This window comes from Ascaphus truei, chromosome 13 (assembly GCF_040206685.1).
Source record: "Ascaphus truei isolate aAscTru1 chromosome 13, aAscTru1.hap1, whole genome shotgun sequence".
Classification (NCBI taxonomy): domain Eukaryota; kingdom Metazoa; phylum Chordata; class Amphibia; order Anura; family Ascaphidae; genus Ascaphus; species Ascaphus truei.
The window spans coordinates 19,235,464-19,255,032 of NC_134495.1; the positions used below are offsets into that span (position 1 = coordinate 19,235,464).

The 19,569-nt window shown below is 47.3% G+C and overlaps 1 protein-coding gene across 1 annotated transcript in view; it reads right to left on the bottom strand.

The window, feature by feature from the left end:
• LOC142464574 (uncharacterized) overlaps window positions 1-19,058 on the bottom strand; it is a 55,469-nt gene extending 36,411 nt beyond the window's left edge. The window contains exons 1-3 of the mRNA XM_075567945.1: window positions 18,986-19,058; window positions 17,584-17,682; window positions 5,429-5,688 (exon numbers count right to left, since the gene is read on the bottom strand). Of these exons, the coding sequence (XP_075424060.1) occupies window positions 5,429-5,688; window positions 17,584-17,682; window positions 18,986-19,058 (432 nt within the window). The remainder of the gene's footprint in view (window positions 1-5,428; window positions 5,689-17,583; window positions 17,683-18,985) is intronic.
• Window positions 19,059-19,569: the final 511 nt, after the last annotated feature.

Below are 19,569 nucleotides of genomic sequence, written 5' to 3' on the forward strand. Positions count from 1 at the left end.
GTCTATAACGTAGCATCACCAACCCGTCTTTCTGCTGCCAATACCTCTCCCTATACAACCCAACACCCTGCCGGCTTTCAACATAGCTGTGCTACATTGCTCTCCTACTTTGAAGTCACCTGAAATACTGACTCCCAGGCCCCTTTCCTCTATAGTAGCTGACATTATAGTGGCATCAGCCCTCTATTCTGCCTTTGGATTTTTGTGACCCAAGCACATTTTTTACTTTATAGTAGCAGTTAGTGTAGGAATTATAGGGATAGCAGAATGCAGATCAGCGTCGGTTACTGCCACAATTCCCATTTCTCTTTGCTGATCTGCGGTGCTGTGAACCTCTATACCAGGGATGACCAACTCCAGTCCTCAAGGGTCACTACCATGTCAGGTTTTTAGGCTATCCCAAATTCAGCACAGGTCTTCGGCTGAACCTCTCATTGAGCCACCTGTGCTGAAGCAGAGACCGATTGAGCCACCTGTGCTGAAGCAGCGATATCCTGAAAATCTGACCCGTTGGTGGCCTTGGGAACTGGAGTTGGCCACCCCTGCTCTATGCCAAATAGGTATAGGACGCTCGAACAACAAGTGACCAAGATTGACATAAGACACCACTCTTCGCCTTTATTTTAATGTCTTTATGCCCTCATCCCATTGGTATTATTATATTCCCTGTATTGTAATGTTTGAAAACACTGTAAGGCACTGCGTATCTGGTTGGCGCCACAATAATACACCTGCATATACATACTTTTTTTCTTTCGTTCTTAATATTCATACGTATCCCTCTTGATGTTGATTGTGTGTCACCGTCATACAAAGCCAGGACATAAAGATTCCTGGTTAGACGCATAAAGCCGCAGCTGCCTATAAAACCCCTGAACATCTCTACAACTCGAGCTCTGCTTAATACCACTCATCCACTACTATTTACATAATTTATATAGCTGTTCCAAATGCACAGGTCTGCGACAGCTGGGAGTACTACAGCGCCCGTTGGGGGAGAAGAAAATATGCTTTTAGATAGAAATGTGCCAGACTACCTAAAACAAACTCTGTTAGCTCGGGGACACTGGCTCTTAAAGGTAATTTGTTACCCTTTGATCGAAAAAATGGTACGCTGCTCTTTTTTTAAATTTATTTAGAGACTGTCACACTGCCGGTTTTAACAGGATATGCTGAGCCCTAATGGGAAAAGTCAATGCTTTAAAAACATTTACTGCAGTTATATATTTGGATGTGGGTGGGTGGTGGTGTGGGGGGGGGGGGGGGGGGGTGGGGGGATATTGTACATCTACCTATCAATCTATCTTCAATATACATCCATCTACTTAACTAGCTGTAACTATTATCGATCTATCTTTGTAATAGATGGATACTGATTATATACATGTATAGTATGTGTGTTCATAGTCCGGTGTGTATGTTTATATACAGTAGCTCTATCGGATGGATGGATAGATATATAAGTAGATAGATAGATATAGATATATAAGAAGATAGATAGGTAGATAATTTGATAGATAGATAGATCTTAATTTAATTATGTGGGTGAGATTTAGATAGATAGATAAATAGATAGATAGACGTGTAGATAGATAAATAGATCTTAATTTAATTATGTGTGTGAGATTTCGACTTAATGAGCAAGGCTTACTCCAAATGATTGGAATGATCTTTCAATGAGTGAGACTCACTATCAACAAGTGGGACTCATTTTCCGTAACACATACTAAATCCAAATGAGTGAGACTGCCATCTAATGAGTGAGACTGCCATCTAATGAGTGAGACTGCCATCTAATGAGTGAGACTGCCATCTAATGAGTGAGACTGCCATCTAATGAGTGAGACTGCCATTTAAATTGTGAGACTGCCTTCCAATGAGTGAGACTACTTTCCAATGAGTGATCCTGCTATCCAATGAGTGATCCTGCTATCCAATGAGCGAGACTGCTATCTAAATAGTGAGTGACGGTCTTTCCAAGTAAGCAGGACATGCTTAACGAGACTTCCCCTCACTGCAGAAGGCACATGCAACATATTGCAGGCTTGTATAAAAGTACAGTACGTTGGAGACACCTCCTTATAGCGAGGGAGAGCTGCGAGATACAGCTTCACCACCCTACAGACCTGCCAAGCGCACCAAAGTGGCGCGTGTTCCACGTTGGAGATAATACAGGCTGATAACAGGTGGGATGCGTCCCGTGCGTTCCCGTTGCACACTATAATTAAACTGATTATAATAATTAGCGCTGACTCTAATTTCCATCTACTTTTATCATCCTGCTTTTTAGAAGCATCTGAATATTCCGCTGTTTTTCTACCTCTTTTAATTGGGTTTTAAAAGAGGGGGTTTTCTAGGCAAGAAAAATCCTGCTTTACCCAAAAGGAGCATTTATCAATTCTGACTTCAATCTGATGTGTCCATTAAACACAGCTGCTTAATTGGAGAACAGAAAATGTGGGACTACTTAGAACCTTTCACCTTTTACTGTAACGTCAGACGCGATGCAATTTGCATGCCATTAAATATTTAGAAATGGGTTAACCCCTTCATTGCCAGTGGGCGCCTGGCGGCAAAGGGCTTAACTCCTTACTGGCCGACATCTGAAAGCCAGCAGGGAGATAGATATATTAGGGGGGGGGGGGGGAATGAATTGACTACTGAAGGTTGAGGGAAATTTTGTTAGAGTAAAAATAAATATATATATATATATATACTGTATATATAAATGTACTTTACATTGAAAAATTACCTTCCAGATAAATAGAGTATTGCGGGTAATACTCAGTAATTACATATTCATTTTCAGGGATCCTTAGAGCTTTTTCTATAGAGAAATTGTTGGTGTTTATTTTTGCATCACCTAATTTAAAAGCCTGGATGTTGAGGAAGAAATGTACTATTCATAGAATTTAACAAGTACGATTAGGTGACGATAGATTCATAAAAATGTAAAGATTGCAAGAAGCTGGTCGTGGGAGTCGATCCTGGATCCTTCTCGAAAGTTTGTGAGTTCGATTCCAGCCTCAGCCAGTTACTCACTCTGGCCAAGATTCGCTAGAGGGAGGTGACTTGAATGTGAGTTGAGGATATGGTAAAGCTTAGCAACCCTTAGTGTACCTGGGCCTCTGTGGGAAGATATCAACAATACCATCCTCTGCTCTCCTTTGACGGTTGCCATGTAGAGCATCAGCAAAGCACTCTTCCCATTCAATCACAGAGGTGGCAGGAATATAGTTACCTATAAACTGCACTTGTGATGCACTTTAAAATTAAAAAGAACTATAATTAAAAACATGATATCATTAAAGTAGCAGTTCCCCGCACTCTTTTTTTTTTTATCCGTTATGTTTTTGACAGCAATGGGAACTGTGCAGAGGCCGATGATTTTCAGCTCCGGCGACCACTCCGTTACTTACCAGTGAAGTTGCCAGGCTTGAAATCCCCCTCCAGGGGAAACAAAATGGCTGCCTAATGTCAAACCAATAGGAAGCCACAATGTCATTGGTCGCGGCTTCCATATGGATGGCCGTTTACATCACCCTGGTAAAAACGACCGGGAACTTTTACTGGCGGGTATCTCAGGATGATTCACTTGACGGAGCAATCACGTGATCACGGCCTCTCCGGCCACTCGAAGGGTTAATGAGGCTGTGAGAATGGACTCTAGTTGAAACTTTTCAACTGGTGGCCCACGTGTCCAATGTGGGACACCGTAGAGCCCTTAAGTGGCTGTTGGACTGTCTGCTCCTGCTAATTGCAGTGCAATTTTTCTTACACGGAAACGCACTTGTAAGTTGGGGTAATGTAAATATCTGTGGTACAGATGTTATACATGCTGGCAAAACGTTGACGTATATAGTCATATTTTAAGGCTTTAAGAGTGCAATCCATGCAATATCCTACGTGTGTGTTTAAAAAAACAATCAGTTCTGTAGAATACTTATTACATTTTTATTTTTTTAAATTAATTCTTTAATGCCATTTTTATAGCAGCAGTTCAAGCTGCCGTTTTATTTTATGTTATTTACCCCCCCCCCCCCCCTTATATATGTGCAGCAATACAATCCACACAATGATAAGTAATTAGCTAAGTTGCCGATCAATCCGTTCTCCTGTGATCGATCGGTGAAGATTCGGCTCGGGGGTTCACTAAATGGCTGTCAGTGCAGCAGAAGAGGACCAAAGATGCAAAGTTCTGTGGGGAAGATCATGTGACCAGGCAGTTACTAGATACAATTGGTGCACTGCTAGAGAGAGGGCAGGGCTCAAAAAGGGGTGTGCCAGAGCCTGTTTCAGAAGAGGAAGGGGGTGTGACTTTGTAAATGGATGCCATAGAAACAAAAAATGCTTGTTACATTATAATACATTAAAATATTATTCATTTTTTTTTTAAAGCTACAAGTATTTTCTCATGGTACAGAACATTTCTTGGTCTGCAGATTTAATGAGGTTTTAATATACTGAGCAACCTTTGATTTCTATAGCAGGCTTTAGCCCACCTCCCCAGCAGTGCAAGAGCTTTGCAACACTTTCCTATTTGTGATCATTTGTCGCCAATATTCCCAGCAGTTTGAGCTGCAAACTGTAACAATAGACAATGTTACCTTCGTAATACATACTTTTGTAACCGCTGAGTTACACTGATTGAAAGGCAGTCATTTAGTGAACCCTGGGAAGAAGGTTTTTTGCTGAGCGATTGCAGGAGACCGAACGATCAGCACCTTAGGGAATTCGTTTTCAAGAAAGGTAATCAAAGGCTGCATATATTAAACAAAAGAAGAAGCTTTATTTATTTTTTTAAGTGCCGTGCGGATTGCCTCTTTAAAAGGTATCCAAAATTATATTACAATACTTTTATGGGCCTCCTGCGCCCAGTTTAAATGGATCTGGCCCCTTTGGAAAACAAATTGAAGAGGCCTCTGCAGCCAAACATTGGCTGGGATTTGGTCTTTGTATTCAAATATTACCCAGCAAGTCTGCAGTACTTTAAAAAAAAAAGTAGTGGTGCTGTGTTCAATTTAAGAAACATCAAGGCAGAAGTGGTGAAATTATTGGGCAAAAAAAGATCCATATCTGTATTAAATCCCATTAAAAGCAATTTCATACAATTTGATACTGTCCGTCAGAAGCAATTTATATTTCCTATAATGACTTCATTTTTTTCCCCTAACCTCAAAAATGTATACCCCCCCCCCCCACAAATCAGAAATGGAGAGAGAGTTTCTAAACGCAAACAAACAGAAGTGTGTAAGTAAAAGAAAAAACAGTGGTGCTTTACTACATTAAAAAATCTCTAATATATTACCCTCCCCCCCACTCTCCTGCTTTCTAAAGTCCCGTATACCGACTGACTAAGGTGGCTATTTGTGAATAAAATATATATATATATATATATATATATATATATATATATATATATACACACCCAGGCTCTTAAAATGCCGGTGAAATTCCGATTAGTGTTTCCTATCTCGTGCGTCTGAATCCCGGGGTTTCTGCAGCAGGTGAAGGCGAATGTAATTTCAGCTTGATTAGGACGATAGGATGTCTCTATGAGAAGCCTCTTCATCTGGCTGGGTGTATATGGATAATTTGCTATAATGTTCCAGGTGTTTGAGGAGCTGACGGGGCATGTCGGATAAGCTTCTGTGGAGACGAGCATTCTGGGAAAAGCCAAAGTGGCAGCTGTGAAGAGAGACCCGGAACGAAACTCACCGACGTGTTATGCCAAGAAAAACGAACCTCCCCCCCGCCCCCCCGTCCAACATGAGGTTGTAGCGCCCAGGTTCACCAAAGGAGTTGGGTTACCGTCCGATACGTATTGTTTTCAACTCTACGGCCCTGTTTCAAACATCTTATAAAAATCGCTCTCCAGACCTCAGAGTAAACAGAGGATGCATTCAAACGAATGGGGTTGAAATCTTCTCCGGCGTGGGGAAGTATAATTAACAGGGCCCTGCGTCTTCAATTGCTGTCAGAGGGTTTGGCAAGGCATTGCTGGCTTTCCTGGCAGTGACAGGGTTAATAGAATTAGGTGACTGGTGCATTTGTAACTATATTTTGTAAATGTTTGCAAACATTGGGACCAGTGAGAATATTACTGCCCTCATCTCTGCCCTGCCCATCTCCTTCTAGTTGGCTATTTGACATGCAGTGGGTGTGCATAAATCTGAGTGGGGGCAGTGGGGGGGGGGGGGAAGTTGCAAACAAGATTTAAAGGGGCTTATTGTGTAAAGGGTGATCAGTGCAGAAGACTATTAAAGTCAATGGGGCTTTCATGCAATAGCACGTTATCACACCTAAGGCCCGGGCCATAGAGGGGTGAGGAGTTCCGAGCCGCGCTGACGCTGAGGCTCGCCTGCTGAAATCTGCGCGATTTCATGCCCATACAGGCGAGCAAGCGGGCGCGATCGGAGACGGGGGGAGATGGTTGGAGGCGGGGCAGTGACGTCGCTGGGCCAATCACCCGCGACGCACTGACGTCGACGTCACGGCGCCGACGTCACGACGCCGTGACGTTGACACTGCTGTGCTGTGATTGGAGGTTTTCAGCCGACAGCGCTGAAAAACAGCTTGGCGCTCAGCTGAAAACTCCAACTCGTCAGCACGCTTGCGGACGCTCGCGTGAGCCGCCTCTCAAGGCATCCTCATTGAGGATGCAGGGGCTCAGCGCTGAGCGTCCGCACGCCTCAGCACGGCCTGTCCTTTTATGGACGTGATTGTACTCTTTGACAAAGGGCTGCATAGCCTGAAACGCGTCAGGGTTTGTCTTGTCTCCCCTTTGTGTAAAACCATGTTTCAATAAACATATTTTTAACCCCTCAACTGCTGGTGCTGGCCCCATTCCTCAGCTGTGCTCCGCTGCAAATCCTTGGATTTTAAGCTTTCTTCTACTTACTCTGCGTGATGCACGCATTATGGAGTGAACAACATATTCAGTGAGTATTGCAATTCCCTACACATGGATTCAAGAGGGACCTATAGACCACTACAGTGCAGCAGGTAAGAGTTTTTTCTGTCTTGTGAGGTGCCAAACAGGCATTAAACAGTCCCTCACCATAAGACAATCATTGACTATACACTCCTGCTAAAGCACTGGGTCCAATACTACCACTATTGTAATAGTTATCTCCATACCTTGTTTAACAATATACATCAACATTGTTGTATCTCATTCGTTGGAGCGCCGCCTTTTGGGATTTATCCCATTTTTCTACTTTTATGGACTCGGCCTTACAGAATAAGCCCCACAGTCAGTCTCCCCACTCGCAGACTTCGTGGGGAGGAACATTGCCAGAGTTTCTAATGAATGTATGTATATCTTTATTTATACAGCGCTTCACAGCAGTGATACACGGGACATCATAATATAACACATAATGGGAATAAGTGCTTGGGACATACAAGTAACATTAGGAAAAGGAGTCCCTGTCCCGAAGAGCTTGCAATCTAATTGGTAAGTAGGAAGAACGTACAGAGACGGAGGGTGTTCTGGTACGTAAATAAAACAAAAGTCTAAAAAATAGATGTAAATGTCGATTTCAATTAAAAAAACCAATACAAATTCTGATAACCTGATTTAAGCAGTATTATTCCCTTCGTTTTAACCTATATATCCGATCATTAATATCATTTAAATCCTGTATGGATTTAATTGGACAAAAATTTTTTTAATTTGGCTTTAAAACGTCTATTTTATTTACATTTTCTCCAAATTGCCAGTCCCACTTTCATTTGAAGAAGATTGGCTTACTTTACAAACACACAAATATAATAAAAGAATATATATTTCCAGTTTTTTATGGGACACACACTGTTTAACTAAATTCTAGAAGGAGCTCTACAAAGACATTCCGCAAATAACGTCTAGAACGGGAGTGGCCAATGCCAGTCCTCAGGGCCACCAACAGGTCAGGCTTTAAGGATATCCCTGCTACAGCACAGGTGGCTCAATCAGTAGCTTAGTCGAAGACTGCGCCACTGATTGAGTCACCTGGGCTGAAGCAGAGATATCCTTAAAGCCTGATCTGTTGGTGGCTCTTGAGGAATGGCGATGCCCACTCCTGGTCTGGAATAATGCCCATACCAGTACTTTCTAAAGTCACCTTGGCCGCGACCCTTCAGGGCCTAGTTTGTTTGTCTTAAAAGTACAATATATTGGCTTGATTGAGGGGGGGGGGAAATCACTGATGGCTCATTAAAAGTGTCATATGTGTTGTTTAGAAGGCTATAAACAATTGCCAGATACTAGGCTGTCAGCCTCAAAGAAAACTAAACAGAGACGTGATAATCAGGTCACTGCTTAGTTGGAGGACTTTATTAAAAATGAGAATATTAAAAATGAGAATATCATGTGACATAATCTATTCTGTATAATAACAGGTACATACTGTATGTGACATTGTGGCAATAAGACAAATCAAATCATACCACACGGGTAAGAGGTGCCAAGGGCAGATAACTGTTTCTCCTGTGAAAATAGACGTTAGGCTGTCAAATTTTATACGTAGTCTAAGTATTGGGGAAATTAAGTTATGAGTGTTTATATATTGAATCAAGATTTTAAATGTCTTTTTAGACAGGGTGTTTTCTAAGTTGTAAAACCGTCAACCAAGCACCTGATTTATGACAGGTGTGGGCTTATACTATATGATTTTCAATGGGAGAAGAGTTGTGTTTGGGATCAAACATGTGAATTTTCATATTTCTAAGTCAGGGATCTCTCTGGGGGAAAACCCTGACATATGGTAACATGCTGTATTGGGATTTCTGATTTTATGTTTTATGCTATTACAGCTGCGGCCGCCTTTATCCTAAAGCGGCCGTAGCGGCGCAACTCTGATAACCGCGGGCAGATGCAGTATATTTTTTTTTTTTCGGAATATGTTCCGGTATTTTAGCGCTCGTAATATTAGCATATTCTTAGCACTGTCTGCAATACTGCAATACCGTCTAAAAACTCATGTGGGCGTTCGCGAGCTGTTGTCTTCAAAGTCTAATACTGTAGCAGTTCAACCTACAGTACGTCAGTTCACAGTCTGCGTATACGCGAAGAATTGCAACCAATTAAATCCGAACCATTATCAATAAACACATCAATAAACACATCAACCGCGGGTGACGTCGGCATGAATGCGGCATGAATGCGGCATGAACGCGGTGAAGTGCGTGGCATTCGGAAAAAATCCCCGAAAAAATTCGGAGATGTCGGAGAATAAAAGGGGCCACGGCTGTATTTTAAGAAACTGTTTTGCATTTATTGTAATTGTATGTTCTTTAAATAATCTTTTTCTGTAATCTAAAGCACTATATGTGTATGTGTATGTGTGTGTATATATATATATATACACATACACATACACATATATATATCTTCTACTATATATTTCTCAAAGTGTCCTATGTGTCGTTGCCTGTCTGTCTGTATGTGTCTCCCTGTGTCCCTCCCTGTGTCCCTAGCGGCAATCAGATTGGACCTTGGGCCAGGCCAATGAGATTGCTCCCTTGGCCCACCCGCCCCCGCACACCTCTCATTGGCCTGAGGCGGAGTGACGACACACACACACACACACACACAGGCGCTCATCGGGACCCGCGCGCACCTCCTCTCCCCGCGTCTCCCACTTTCTCGTGCTTTTTCCTCCCCTCCTCCTCCCCCCCCGGCGCCGCTACAGTCAGCGGGGAAGCGGAGCGAGCGCCCGGGACACAGCAGGGGACTCTCACCTCCCCACGGCTCTCACCACCCATAGGTCACTCCCTCACCCGGCGCTGACCCCCCCAGCCCCCCCCCCCCGCTCACACCCCCCCCCCCCGCTCACCCGCTCACCCCCCCCCGCTCACCCCCCCCCCCCACACACAGAGCACGCGGCTCTCCCCTCACACAGGCCGCTCCTCCGGCTGTCTCCGCCTCTCCTCTGGCTGTCTCCGCCTCTCTCCGCGGGAGGCGCAGCACCTCCTCACCGGAGCGTCTCAGCCTCTCCGCGGAGGAGCCCGAGGTGGAGGAGGAGGGCGGCCGGTACCCATAGGAAGAGGAGCACGGCCGTGTGCAAGGTGAGTAAACGCAGGGGAATGGGTTATTTAACGCATCCCTGACTAACCCTGCCCTTTGCCCCCCCTGCCCTTTGCCCCCCCCAGCCCTCCCTCCCCCTGCACTTTGCCCCCCCTGCACTTTGCCCCCCCTGCCCTCCCTCCCAATGCCCTTTGCCCCCTGCCCTCCCTCCCAATGCCCTTTGCCCCCACTGCCCTCCCTCCTAATGCCCTTTGCCCCCCATGCCCTCCCTCCCCCTGCCCTTTGCCCCCCCTGCCCTCCCTCCTAATGCCCTTTACCCCCCCTGCCCTCCCCACCTGCCCTCCCTCCCCTGCCCTTTGCCCCCTGCCCTCCCTCCCAATGCCCTTTGCCCCCCCTGCCCTCCCTCCTAATTCCCTTTGCCCCCCTGCCCTCCCTCCTAATGCCATTTGCCCCCCCTGCCCTCCCTCCTAATGCTCTTTGCCCCCCCTGCCCTCCCTCCTAATGCCCTTTGCCCCCCTGCCCTTTGCCCCACTGCCCTTTGGCCCTCTGCCCTTTGCCACCCTACCCTTTGCCCCCCTGCCTTTTGGCCTCTTGCCCCCCTCCCTTCCTGCCCTCTTGCCCCCCTCCCTGCCCTTTTGCCCCCCTCCCTCCCTGCCCTCTTGCCCCCCCTGCCCTTTGCCCCCCTCCCTCCCTGCCCTCTTGCCTCCCCTGCCCTCTTGCCCCCCTCCCTCCCTCCCTGCCCCCCTCCCTCCCTGCCCTCTTGCCCCCTGCCCTCTTGCCCCCCTGCCTTCCCTGTCCTCTTGCCCCCCTGCCTTCCCTGCCCTCTTGCCCCTCCCTGCCCTTAGCCCCCCCGCCCATCCCTGCCCTTTGGCCCCCCGCCCCTCCCTGCCCTTTGGCCCCCCCGCCCCTCCCTGCCCTTTGGCCCCCCCGCCCCTCCCTGCCCTTTGGCCGCCCCACCCCTCCCTGCCCTTTGGCCCCCCCGCCCCTCCCTGCCCTTTGCCCCCCCCGCCCCTCCCTGCCCTTTGGCCCCCCCCGCCCCTCCCTGCCCTTTGGCCCCCCCCGCCCCTCCCTGCCCTTTGCCCCCCCCGCCCCTCCCTGCCCTTTGGCCCCTCCTGCCCTTTGGCCCCCCCGCCCCTCCCTGCCCTTTGGCCCCTCCTGCCCTTTGGCCCCCCCGCCCCTCCCTGCCCTTTGGCCCCCCGCCCCTCCTTTCCCTTTGGCACCGCCGCCCCTCCCTGCCCTTTGGCATCCCCGCCCCTCCCTGCCCTTTGGCACCCCCGCCCCTCCCTGCCTTTTGGCACCCCCGCCCCTCCCTCCCCTTTGCCCCCCTGCCCTCCCCGCCCTTCCACGCCCCTTGGCCCCCCCGCCCTTCCACTCCATGCCCCCTGCCCTTCCACGCCCGGGCAACGCCGGGTATATCAGCTAGTATATATATATATATATATAACAATTCTTTAATAACAATTCTTTAATAAATAATGCTTTGCGGCTCTGAATGAACTGGTGCACACTTTGTAGAGCGGTTACATTTTCAGACACATTTTGTGACATCAGGTTCCTGTGTTAAGTGCATAGTTTTTTTCTATAGTAAACAGGGACCTGAGACCCTGGCAGATATATATTGACATATTTTGCATGTTTTTTTGGGTGGTTGCAGTGGATAGATATTTATGGATAGATAGGGTTTAATATTAACTTATTGAAAGTACCTTGCGCAGGAGAAAGGTGAGTGGCAAGAGTAGCCATGTGCATTAACCCTGATTGCATACCCAAGTCACGTGCTCACCAGTGTCCTGTTTGTGACAGGTGGTATATGGGGACGGATTGAGGGGAGATATTGTTAATTTGAGGGACCTTTGCGAAAATGAAAAGTCGGCCAGCGTGAGAGCTGTATATTCACCTTTGTCCCATATGCAGGTCACGCACTCACAGGTGTGCCGTACGCGACAGTAGGATAACTAGATTCTAATCCCAATTAAATCCACGATAAAAGGCTCCCGTCCCTGTGGCCATAATAACCCATATCCTTTGATTTCCATCAAGGTAGTAACACCTCCCGCGAGATCTGTTGGTTCCACTATGAGAAGTGTCGTCCCCGAATCCCGTTTCCAGTAATCTTCAGCAAATCATAAATAAATCATGGCAAAATGGAGCACCTCGAGTGTAAGCTCTTCGGGCCAGGGACTTTTCCTATTATTTCCTTTTATGTTTGCAGTCCTGATTCTCAATAGGTCTCCTAATATTTCGTTTTCTGCCTATCGCTTGTGTGAAGCGCTAAATAAAAGGATGGCGCTGTACAAATAAAGATATATATAGTGGAAAAAAAAGGGGTGATAGTGCGCAGCTAATTACTGGTGAACAACAAATATCAAGTGAACAGTGCACCGTGATTAACAAACAATATTGTGGACCTTAGATGTGGATCTTGCACTAATCGTGGGTCTGCAGCCTTTCTTGGGGGTGGCTCGACACCCCAGACACTAGACAGAAAACAAAAGAACAAGGCGCACAACGCACATAGTGTATTAAAGTGTAAAATGTGACTTTATGGTTAAAAATAAATAATTCTGCGTACATCAATTAGGAAATAAACAAGCAGTTGGTATATTGGTTTACCACACCAGGAGAAGACACTGTGCGACACCCTCAGATGGATCGCAGCATGCACTGGGTCTGCAGTCGTCTCATCAGTCTCTTCCAGCGTCCTCTGTTAGGGGATGGTAGATGGATGGGTCCTTTGTAGAGAGAGCCCCACAGCATACAGCTCACAGGTAGGTAAAGAAGCCGTAGGATTCAGCATCCATGGAACACTGCAGCATTTGCCGCCACTCCTCGTTGGGCGCTCAGCGGTGACGTCACTAGTCGCACCTCAGCTTCCGCAATGCTTCTCATGGAACGCACGGCGTGCGTGTCAGTCCAGAGTTGTAAGGCAGCGGGGAGAGATGTTTCGCCAGGCAAATGACTAATAAACAGTGTCCAAACAGTGTCCAGATTCACAAAGGATGAGGGGAGAAGAGCATAGACACCTCTAATCCTTAGGAATCTGGACACTGTTTGGACACTGTTTATTAGTCATTTGCCTGGCGAAACATCTCTCCCCGCTGCCTTACAACTCTGGACTGACACGCACGCCGTGCGTTCCATGAGAAGCATTGCGGAAGCTGAGGTGCGACTAGTGACGTCACCGCTGAGCGCCCAACGAGGAGTGGCGGCAAATGCTGCAGTGTTCCATGGATGCTGAATCCTACGGCTTCTTTACCTACCTGTGAGCTGTATGCTGTGGGGCTCTCTCTACAAAGGACCCATCCATCTACCATCCCCTAACAGAGGACGCTGGAAGAGACTGATGAGACGACTGCAGACCCAGTGCATGCTGCGATCCATCTGAGGGTGTCGCACAGTGTCTTCTCCTGGTGTGGTAAACCTATATACCAACTGCTTGTTTATTTCCTAATTGATGTACGCAGAATTATTTATTTTTAACCATAAAGTCACATTTTACACTTTAATACACTATGTGCGTTGTGCGCCTTGTTCTTTTGTTTTCTGTAAAGATATATATAGTCTGATGTTTGTGAGTGAGACAAAGGGAAGTACAAAGTCTTGGGGTCATCCCTTAAGGTTGGAGGAAATGAGATTTCACCAGCAACAAAGGAAAGGGTTCTTTACAGTAAGGGCAGTTACAGTGTGAGATTCATTACCCATAGAGACTGTGATGGCAGATGCAATAGATTTGTTCAAAAAAAGGTTGGACATCTTTTTAGAAAGAGAAGGTATATAGGGAAAAACCAAATAAGTAAACATGGGAAGGATGTTGATCCAGGGAGTAATCCGATTGCCAATATTTAGAGTCAGGAAGGAATTTATTTTTCTCCTTATGAGATATCATTGGATGATATGTCACTGGGGATTTTTGTTTGCCTTCCTCTGGATCAATATACTGTAAGTATGGATATAGGATAAAGTATCTGTCGTCTAAATTTAGCATGCAGTAGGTTGAACTTGATGGACGCATGTCTTTTTTTCACACTCATCACCTTTGTCTTTTTACATTTTTATATTAAAAAAAGACTTGATATGCAATTTCCTTCATACTGTATGACAGGCCTGCCCAACTCGTAAAGTGAGAAGGGCCGAACTGCTCCAAGGAAAAAAAATTGGGCCGCACGGGTTAAATCATTATCATCATCATCTCTCCTCCAGCACCTCTCATCATCATCATCCTCATATCTCCCCCGGAACCCCTCACTATCAACCTTTACGATACTCCACATCTATCTCTCATACCCCCATCTCTCCCCCTCACCCACACAATACCCCCCTCCACATCAAACACACAATACCCCCTCCACATCCCCCCAGCCCATTCCATGTCAGCAGCCACCCCCCCAAGTCAGCATCCCATGTCAGCACCCCCCCCCCCCCCCACACACACAAGTCAGCATCCCCCCATGTCTCTCTTCCCTCAATATGACACTTTCTCCCCCTCCCCTAAATGACACTCTCTCCCCCTCCCCTCAATATGGCTCTCTCCCCCTCCCCTCAATATGACTCTCCCCCTCCCCTCAATATGACACACTCTCCCCCTCCCCTCAATATGACACTCTCTCTCCCTCCCCTCAATATGACACTCTCCCTCCCCTCAATATGACACTCTCCCCCTCCCCTCAATATGACACTCTCCCTCCCCTCAATATGACACTATCCCCATCCCCTCAATATGACACTCTCTCCCCCTCCTCTCAATATGACACTCTTTCCCCCTCCCCTCAATATGACACTCTCTCCCCCCCCTGCAACTCACATCACATCCTCCCCCTGCAACTCACATCACTCTCCCCCCTGCACCTCACATCACTTCCCCCCCTGCACCTCACATGTCAGCAGCCCCCCCCCTCACATGTCAGCAGCCCACCCCCCTCACATGCCACCAGCCCACCCACCATCACGTCAGCAGCCCACCCCCCCACCTCTGCACCAGCCCGTTTTTCACACCCACACACACACCCCCACCCCCCTCCCTCTTAGATCAGCATATCCTCTCCTCCCCGCTACTAAGCCCCGCCCCCGGCATGCTCTGACCTCCAACCCGCCCCCCGGCATCCTGCTATTGAAAAAAATAGTCACGGCTGCCGCATCCTCCTCCATGCTGCTGCTGCCCCCGCGCACCGCAAAACCCGGGGGGAGGATGAATCGCCACCATTTTTTTAAACTTTTTTTATTTTATTTATTTAATTAACTGTCGCCCGGCTGGAGTCATCGCGGGCCGCACAGAGAGGCCAGGCGGGTGGGCTGCATGTTGTGCAGGCCTGCTCTATGAGGTATATCCAGCGAAGAAATACCAGCGCGGAGTTTATATCGAGTTGGATATATGTATGTATGTATGTATGTGTGTATGTATGTATGTATGTATGTATGTGTGTATATATGTGCTCAGTCTCTCATACTTTTTCAGGGTGCTGGGTGGGTGCAGGCTGGGCGTGGATATGCAGATAGAATAAGGATGGGAGCCAGGAACTTTTATAGTACAATCAAGAGCTTTATTCAACATCCGTTCATAATGCTCGCCATAGAACAGACAGACAGAACTTTACACACTAACTGGTGTCAAACAATATGGTTACTCGGTGCTTCTTCCCCTGGTAGGTCTCACTCCTACACTGGGTAGGTACTGAGGCTGGTTTCCCTTAGTATTGGTTAGATTGACAATCTCCTGCATAGCTTCAATAATGCCCTCTCTGAGGTGGACCCTTGTTGGGGGGGGGGACACACACTGTTCTGTGGGATCACTATTCCGTTTCGGCGCACGGCATTCTTAGTCTACACTTGTCGGATGTGGAGTTTTTTTAGGACCTTCCGGTCGGGCCGATCCGATTTATGCTCCGGAGCTTCTACTCTGAGAACTCCCTGCTGAGCACACGCTCACTCCTTTTCTGGCCAGAGAACAATCTTGGTCCATTACTATGGACTCTAACTATATAGGGCACGTTCCTTAACTGAAAACAATAAATGGTGACAGGACATCCTTAATACACATAACTATACACACAAACCTATTTACAGGACTCACTGTGTGGCTTCACTCTGAACTCTGAGGAACCTGTTTCTAGAACATTGGATGGAGCTATATATACCCTCTATACTCCCTATGGTGACATCACTGGTCACAAGACATACAAAGGAGTGACATCCCTTCTGCATCACATGATGAGGAGGAGAATAACCTGAGTGATCCCATTAAGGCTGTTAACCCCTTATACTGACTAGCAGTCCCCACAGGGTGGTTACAGTGAAATAAGCATGGTTCATTCCCCAAAACTCAGACAAGCAAAGAAAGGCATGCGGATTACTCCTGAAGTGTTTGAAGTGTCTGCCGTATCGCCCCTTCCCCTCTTCCATGCTGCATGTTTTGAAAACTGGAAGGCAGAACCTGGGTAAATTTGTGGTCCTTTATCAAAGTTTCCCGGCTGCAAACTTGGGGCATAAGTCGTGCCCAAAAAAAAATAACGCACCATGTTTACCCAAAAAGAGAACCCCACTGCTTTCGATGGCAACGCTTTTCCCTAATACATTTGGTGCAATATGTTTGGCCCGAGGCGAAAGACTTTGATAAATGACCGTAATTGATGCTAAGACATAAAAGGGGGGGCGGGAAAGTGACAGGTTTTGCGTCAAAATGTGTCACCGTTTTAGCTTTTTAACCTAAACATGCACCTTTAACTCGTCATGGGGTCTGGCACTGCAGGACGCAATCTGCCTTTGAGTTAACGGCAGAGGAAAATGGCCGCCGCCGTCACGTGATCACCATTGGAAGCATCTGCGTGACCGCACTGTGCCGGAAGGGCTGTGGTACTCTGGTACTGAGATCTCTCCAGCACGCAAAGTGTTAAAACATGAAATGTTTTTATTTTTCAAATTTTTTTTTTACATCTTTGAAGCCTGGGGGGAGGGGCACTTCTCCGGCGCTATTTTCAGCGCCAGGACCCCTAGTTACAACTTTTAATATCGTTTAGACATCAAACGTCACAATTTTTATTTATTTTTTTACTTGTTTATAAGGTTCATTGTAGGTTTTGATACCTTTTTAGGATACCAACATTACAGTTCTTTCAAGACCTTATAGGTTTCTTCTTCAAGAAGCGACCTAAGGCTGAGTCCAAGGTCAGCGCTTATCCGCTGACCCGCACTGGGGCTTGTCAATGAGCCCCTGCAGCCGTAATGAGAGCAGCTTTAGCAGGGGCTCGCGCACGCTTCCGCAGGCGTGCGGAGGCATAGCCGACAATATTTTTTTCGTTTAAGCGCTCACGGGAGCGCAGGGCCGGTCACGTCATTGGGCGAACCGGCTCCTTGACGTCACTGGCTCGCCCCCCCCCCCCCCGACACGCCCCCGGACGGCGTGCAGACTAAGGCCAGGGAAAGCAACTGCTTTCCCTCAGCCTCCGCGCGCCTCCGCACGGCTGAATTCTCTATGGACTCAGGTTAGAAAAGCTCAGCTTACTACAATGTTGGTACACAGAAAGGTTTTAGAGCCTGCCACGCACTCAAGTTTCACCAACGATGGCCACCAACTTTACAAGGAGCCCCTTGTTTCTTAGCAAAGATGGCAGGCGGCTCGCTGGCGTTTCCCTGCTTCTTGTTTGATGGAGAGGGGACTTCGACGGTTGGCGTCGGTCCTGATGACAAGCGGCGCTGGTAAACTGTTATGACAGCCGCTCAGGCTAATGGCCGAACCAGTTTAGGCCCTCGGGAGATAAGCTAAGAGCAAGCCTCGGTTTGTAGCTGGGCTAAATTGCCAAGCCTGTCAGTGTTTTGTGTGCAGGATAAGTGCGTCCAGGCATTTCTAATGAGAGGTTAACTGTGTCCCTGAACTAATTATAACCCCCGTTGACGAGGTAGTTAGTAATTAGAGGATTAGGCCTAATGAGCCTTACCTGAAAAGGTTGTCATGGTGACAGCCCTGGATCAAGTCAGTCCAACTTTTTCTATTTAGAGAAAGTGGGAAGAAAATGCTTATTTTTTAATTTTTTTTTAACTCTTGTTCGAGCAGAACACCTAAGCTGCCAGAGTCGACAGAGAAAAGGCATCAAAAAAAAGGTTAACATTTTATCTTTATTCATAAAGATAATAAAAACAGCACCCAACAAACACCTCTCCTCATTCATTCAAACAAAGCAAAGAAGTCGTTCCAAAAACAATTTTAAACAATGCTTTTCTTTCAGCTTTTCCACACTTCAAACAAAAGGTATAATCATAACGATGAAAAAAAATTTAAACATCGAATTTCCGATTTTACCAGCGTAAACAGTATGTCCCCCTTACATCCCCCTCCACCCACCTCCTCCCTGCTCTCTCCACCACCCTTTCTCCTCTCCCCACCACCCTCTCTCCATCATCCTCTCTAATCTCTCGTCTCTCCTCCCTCCTCTCTCCACCACCCTGTCTCCTCCCTCCTCTCTCCATCACATTCTTTCCTCTCCCCTCCCTCCACCACCTTCTCTCCTCTCTCCTTCACCCTCTCTCCTCTCCCCATCACCCTCTCTTATCGCTCCTCCCTCTATCACTCTCTCTTCTCTCTCCATCACCCTCTCTAATCCCCTGCTCTCTCCACCACCCTCTCTCCTCTACCCATCACCCTCCCTCCTCTCTTCTCTTCTCTCTCCACCACCCTCTCTCCTCCCTCCTCTCTCCCTCGCCCTCTTTTCTCCCTCTCAGCTAAATCTTGCCTATTGTAAAATCATTCCTAAATAATGAATATCTTTTAAGACTTCAGTGCCGCACTCGTATATCTCTGTAATGTGATAATAACACAATGGTTCCAATGGAAAAAAAGAGAGATACGATTCTTTTTCTTAGAAAAGGCTGGCAGAAGGGGGGTGGGAGGGGAGGGAATGTTTGATTTAGATCTCACCAAAGCTTGGATTTCATACTACTGGATTTTAATAGGTCTGGGTGTATTGAGGTTCAGTCATAACTAACCTTCCAATGTGGTGAGGAGAGGGCAGGCTTGTACTACACAGAAGAAGCAGAAGTCGGAGAGATGAGGGGTCATGCTCAACACACATCAAAATTGCAGTATCATAAATTGTTCCAACTATCTTCTGTCCAACAGATATTACCTATCTATCAGATATTACCTATTACCTATCTATCTATCTATCTATCTATCTATCTATCTATCTATCTATCTATCTATCTATATATATATATATCTTATACCAGCGTTTCCCAAATGGTGGGTCGCGACCCGGCACCGGGCCACGACACCAAAATTGCCGGGTCGCAGCGAGGCTGGCCGGCGGTGTCTCTCCCCCCCCCCCCCCCCCGCTCAAGTTAAAAAACAATGGCGGCGATTTCCCCCGGGGTCCCGCGCGCTTGCGCAGGGCCCGCTCCCTTCCTCCCCCCCCGCTCCCAACGTGGGACGGAGGAGGAAGTACCAGATCCTCTGCGGCCCGCACGTTACATGGGGGAGGGTGGAAGTACAAGCACCTACTGCGGCGTGCTTCCCCCCGCGGCCAGCTTCCCGAGCTCACCTCCCATGGCACCCCCTCCCGAGCCCACCT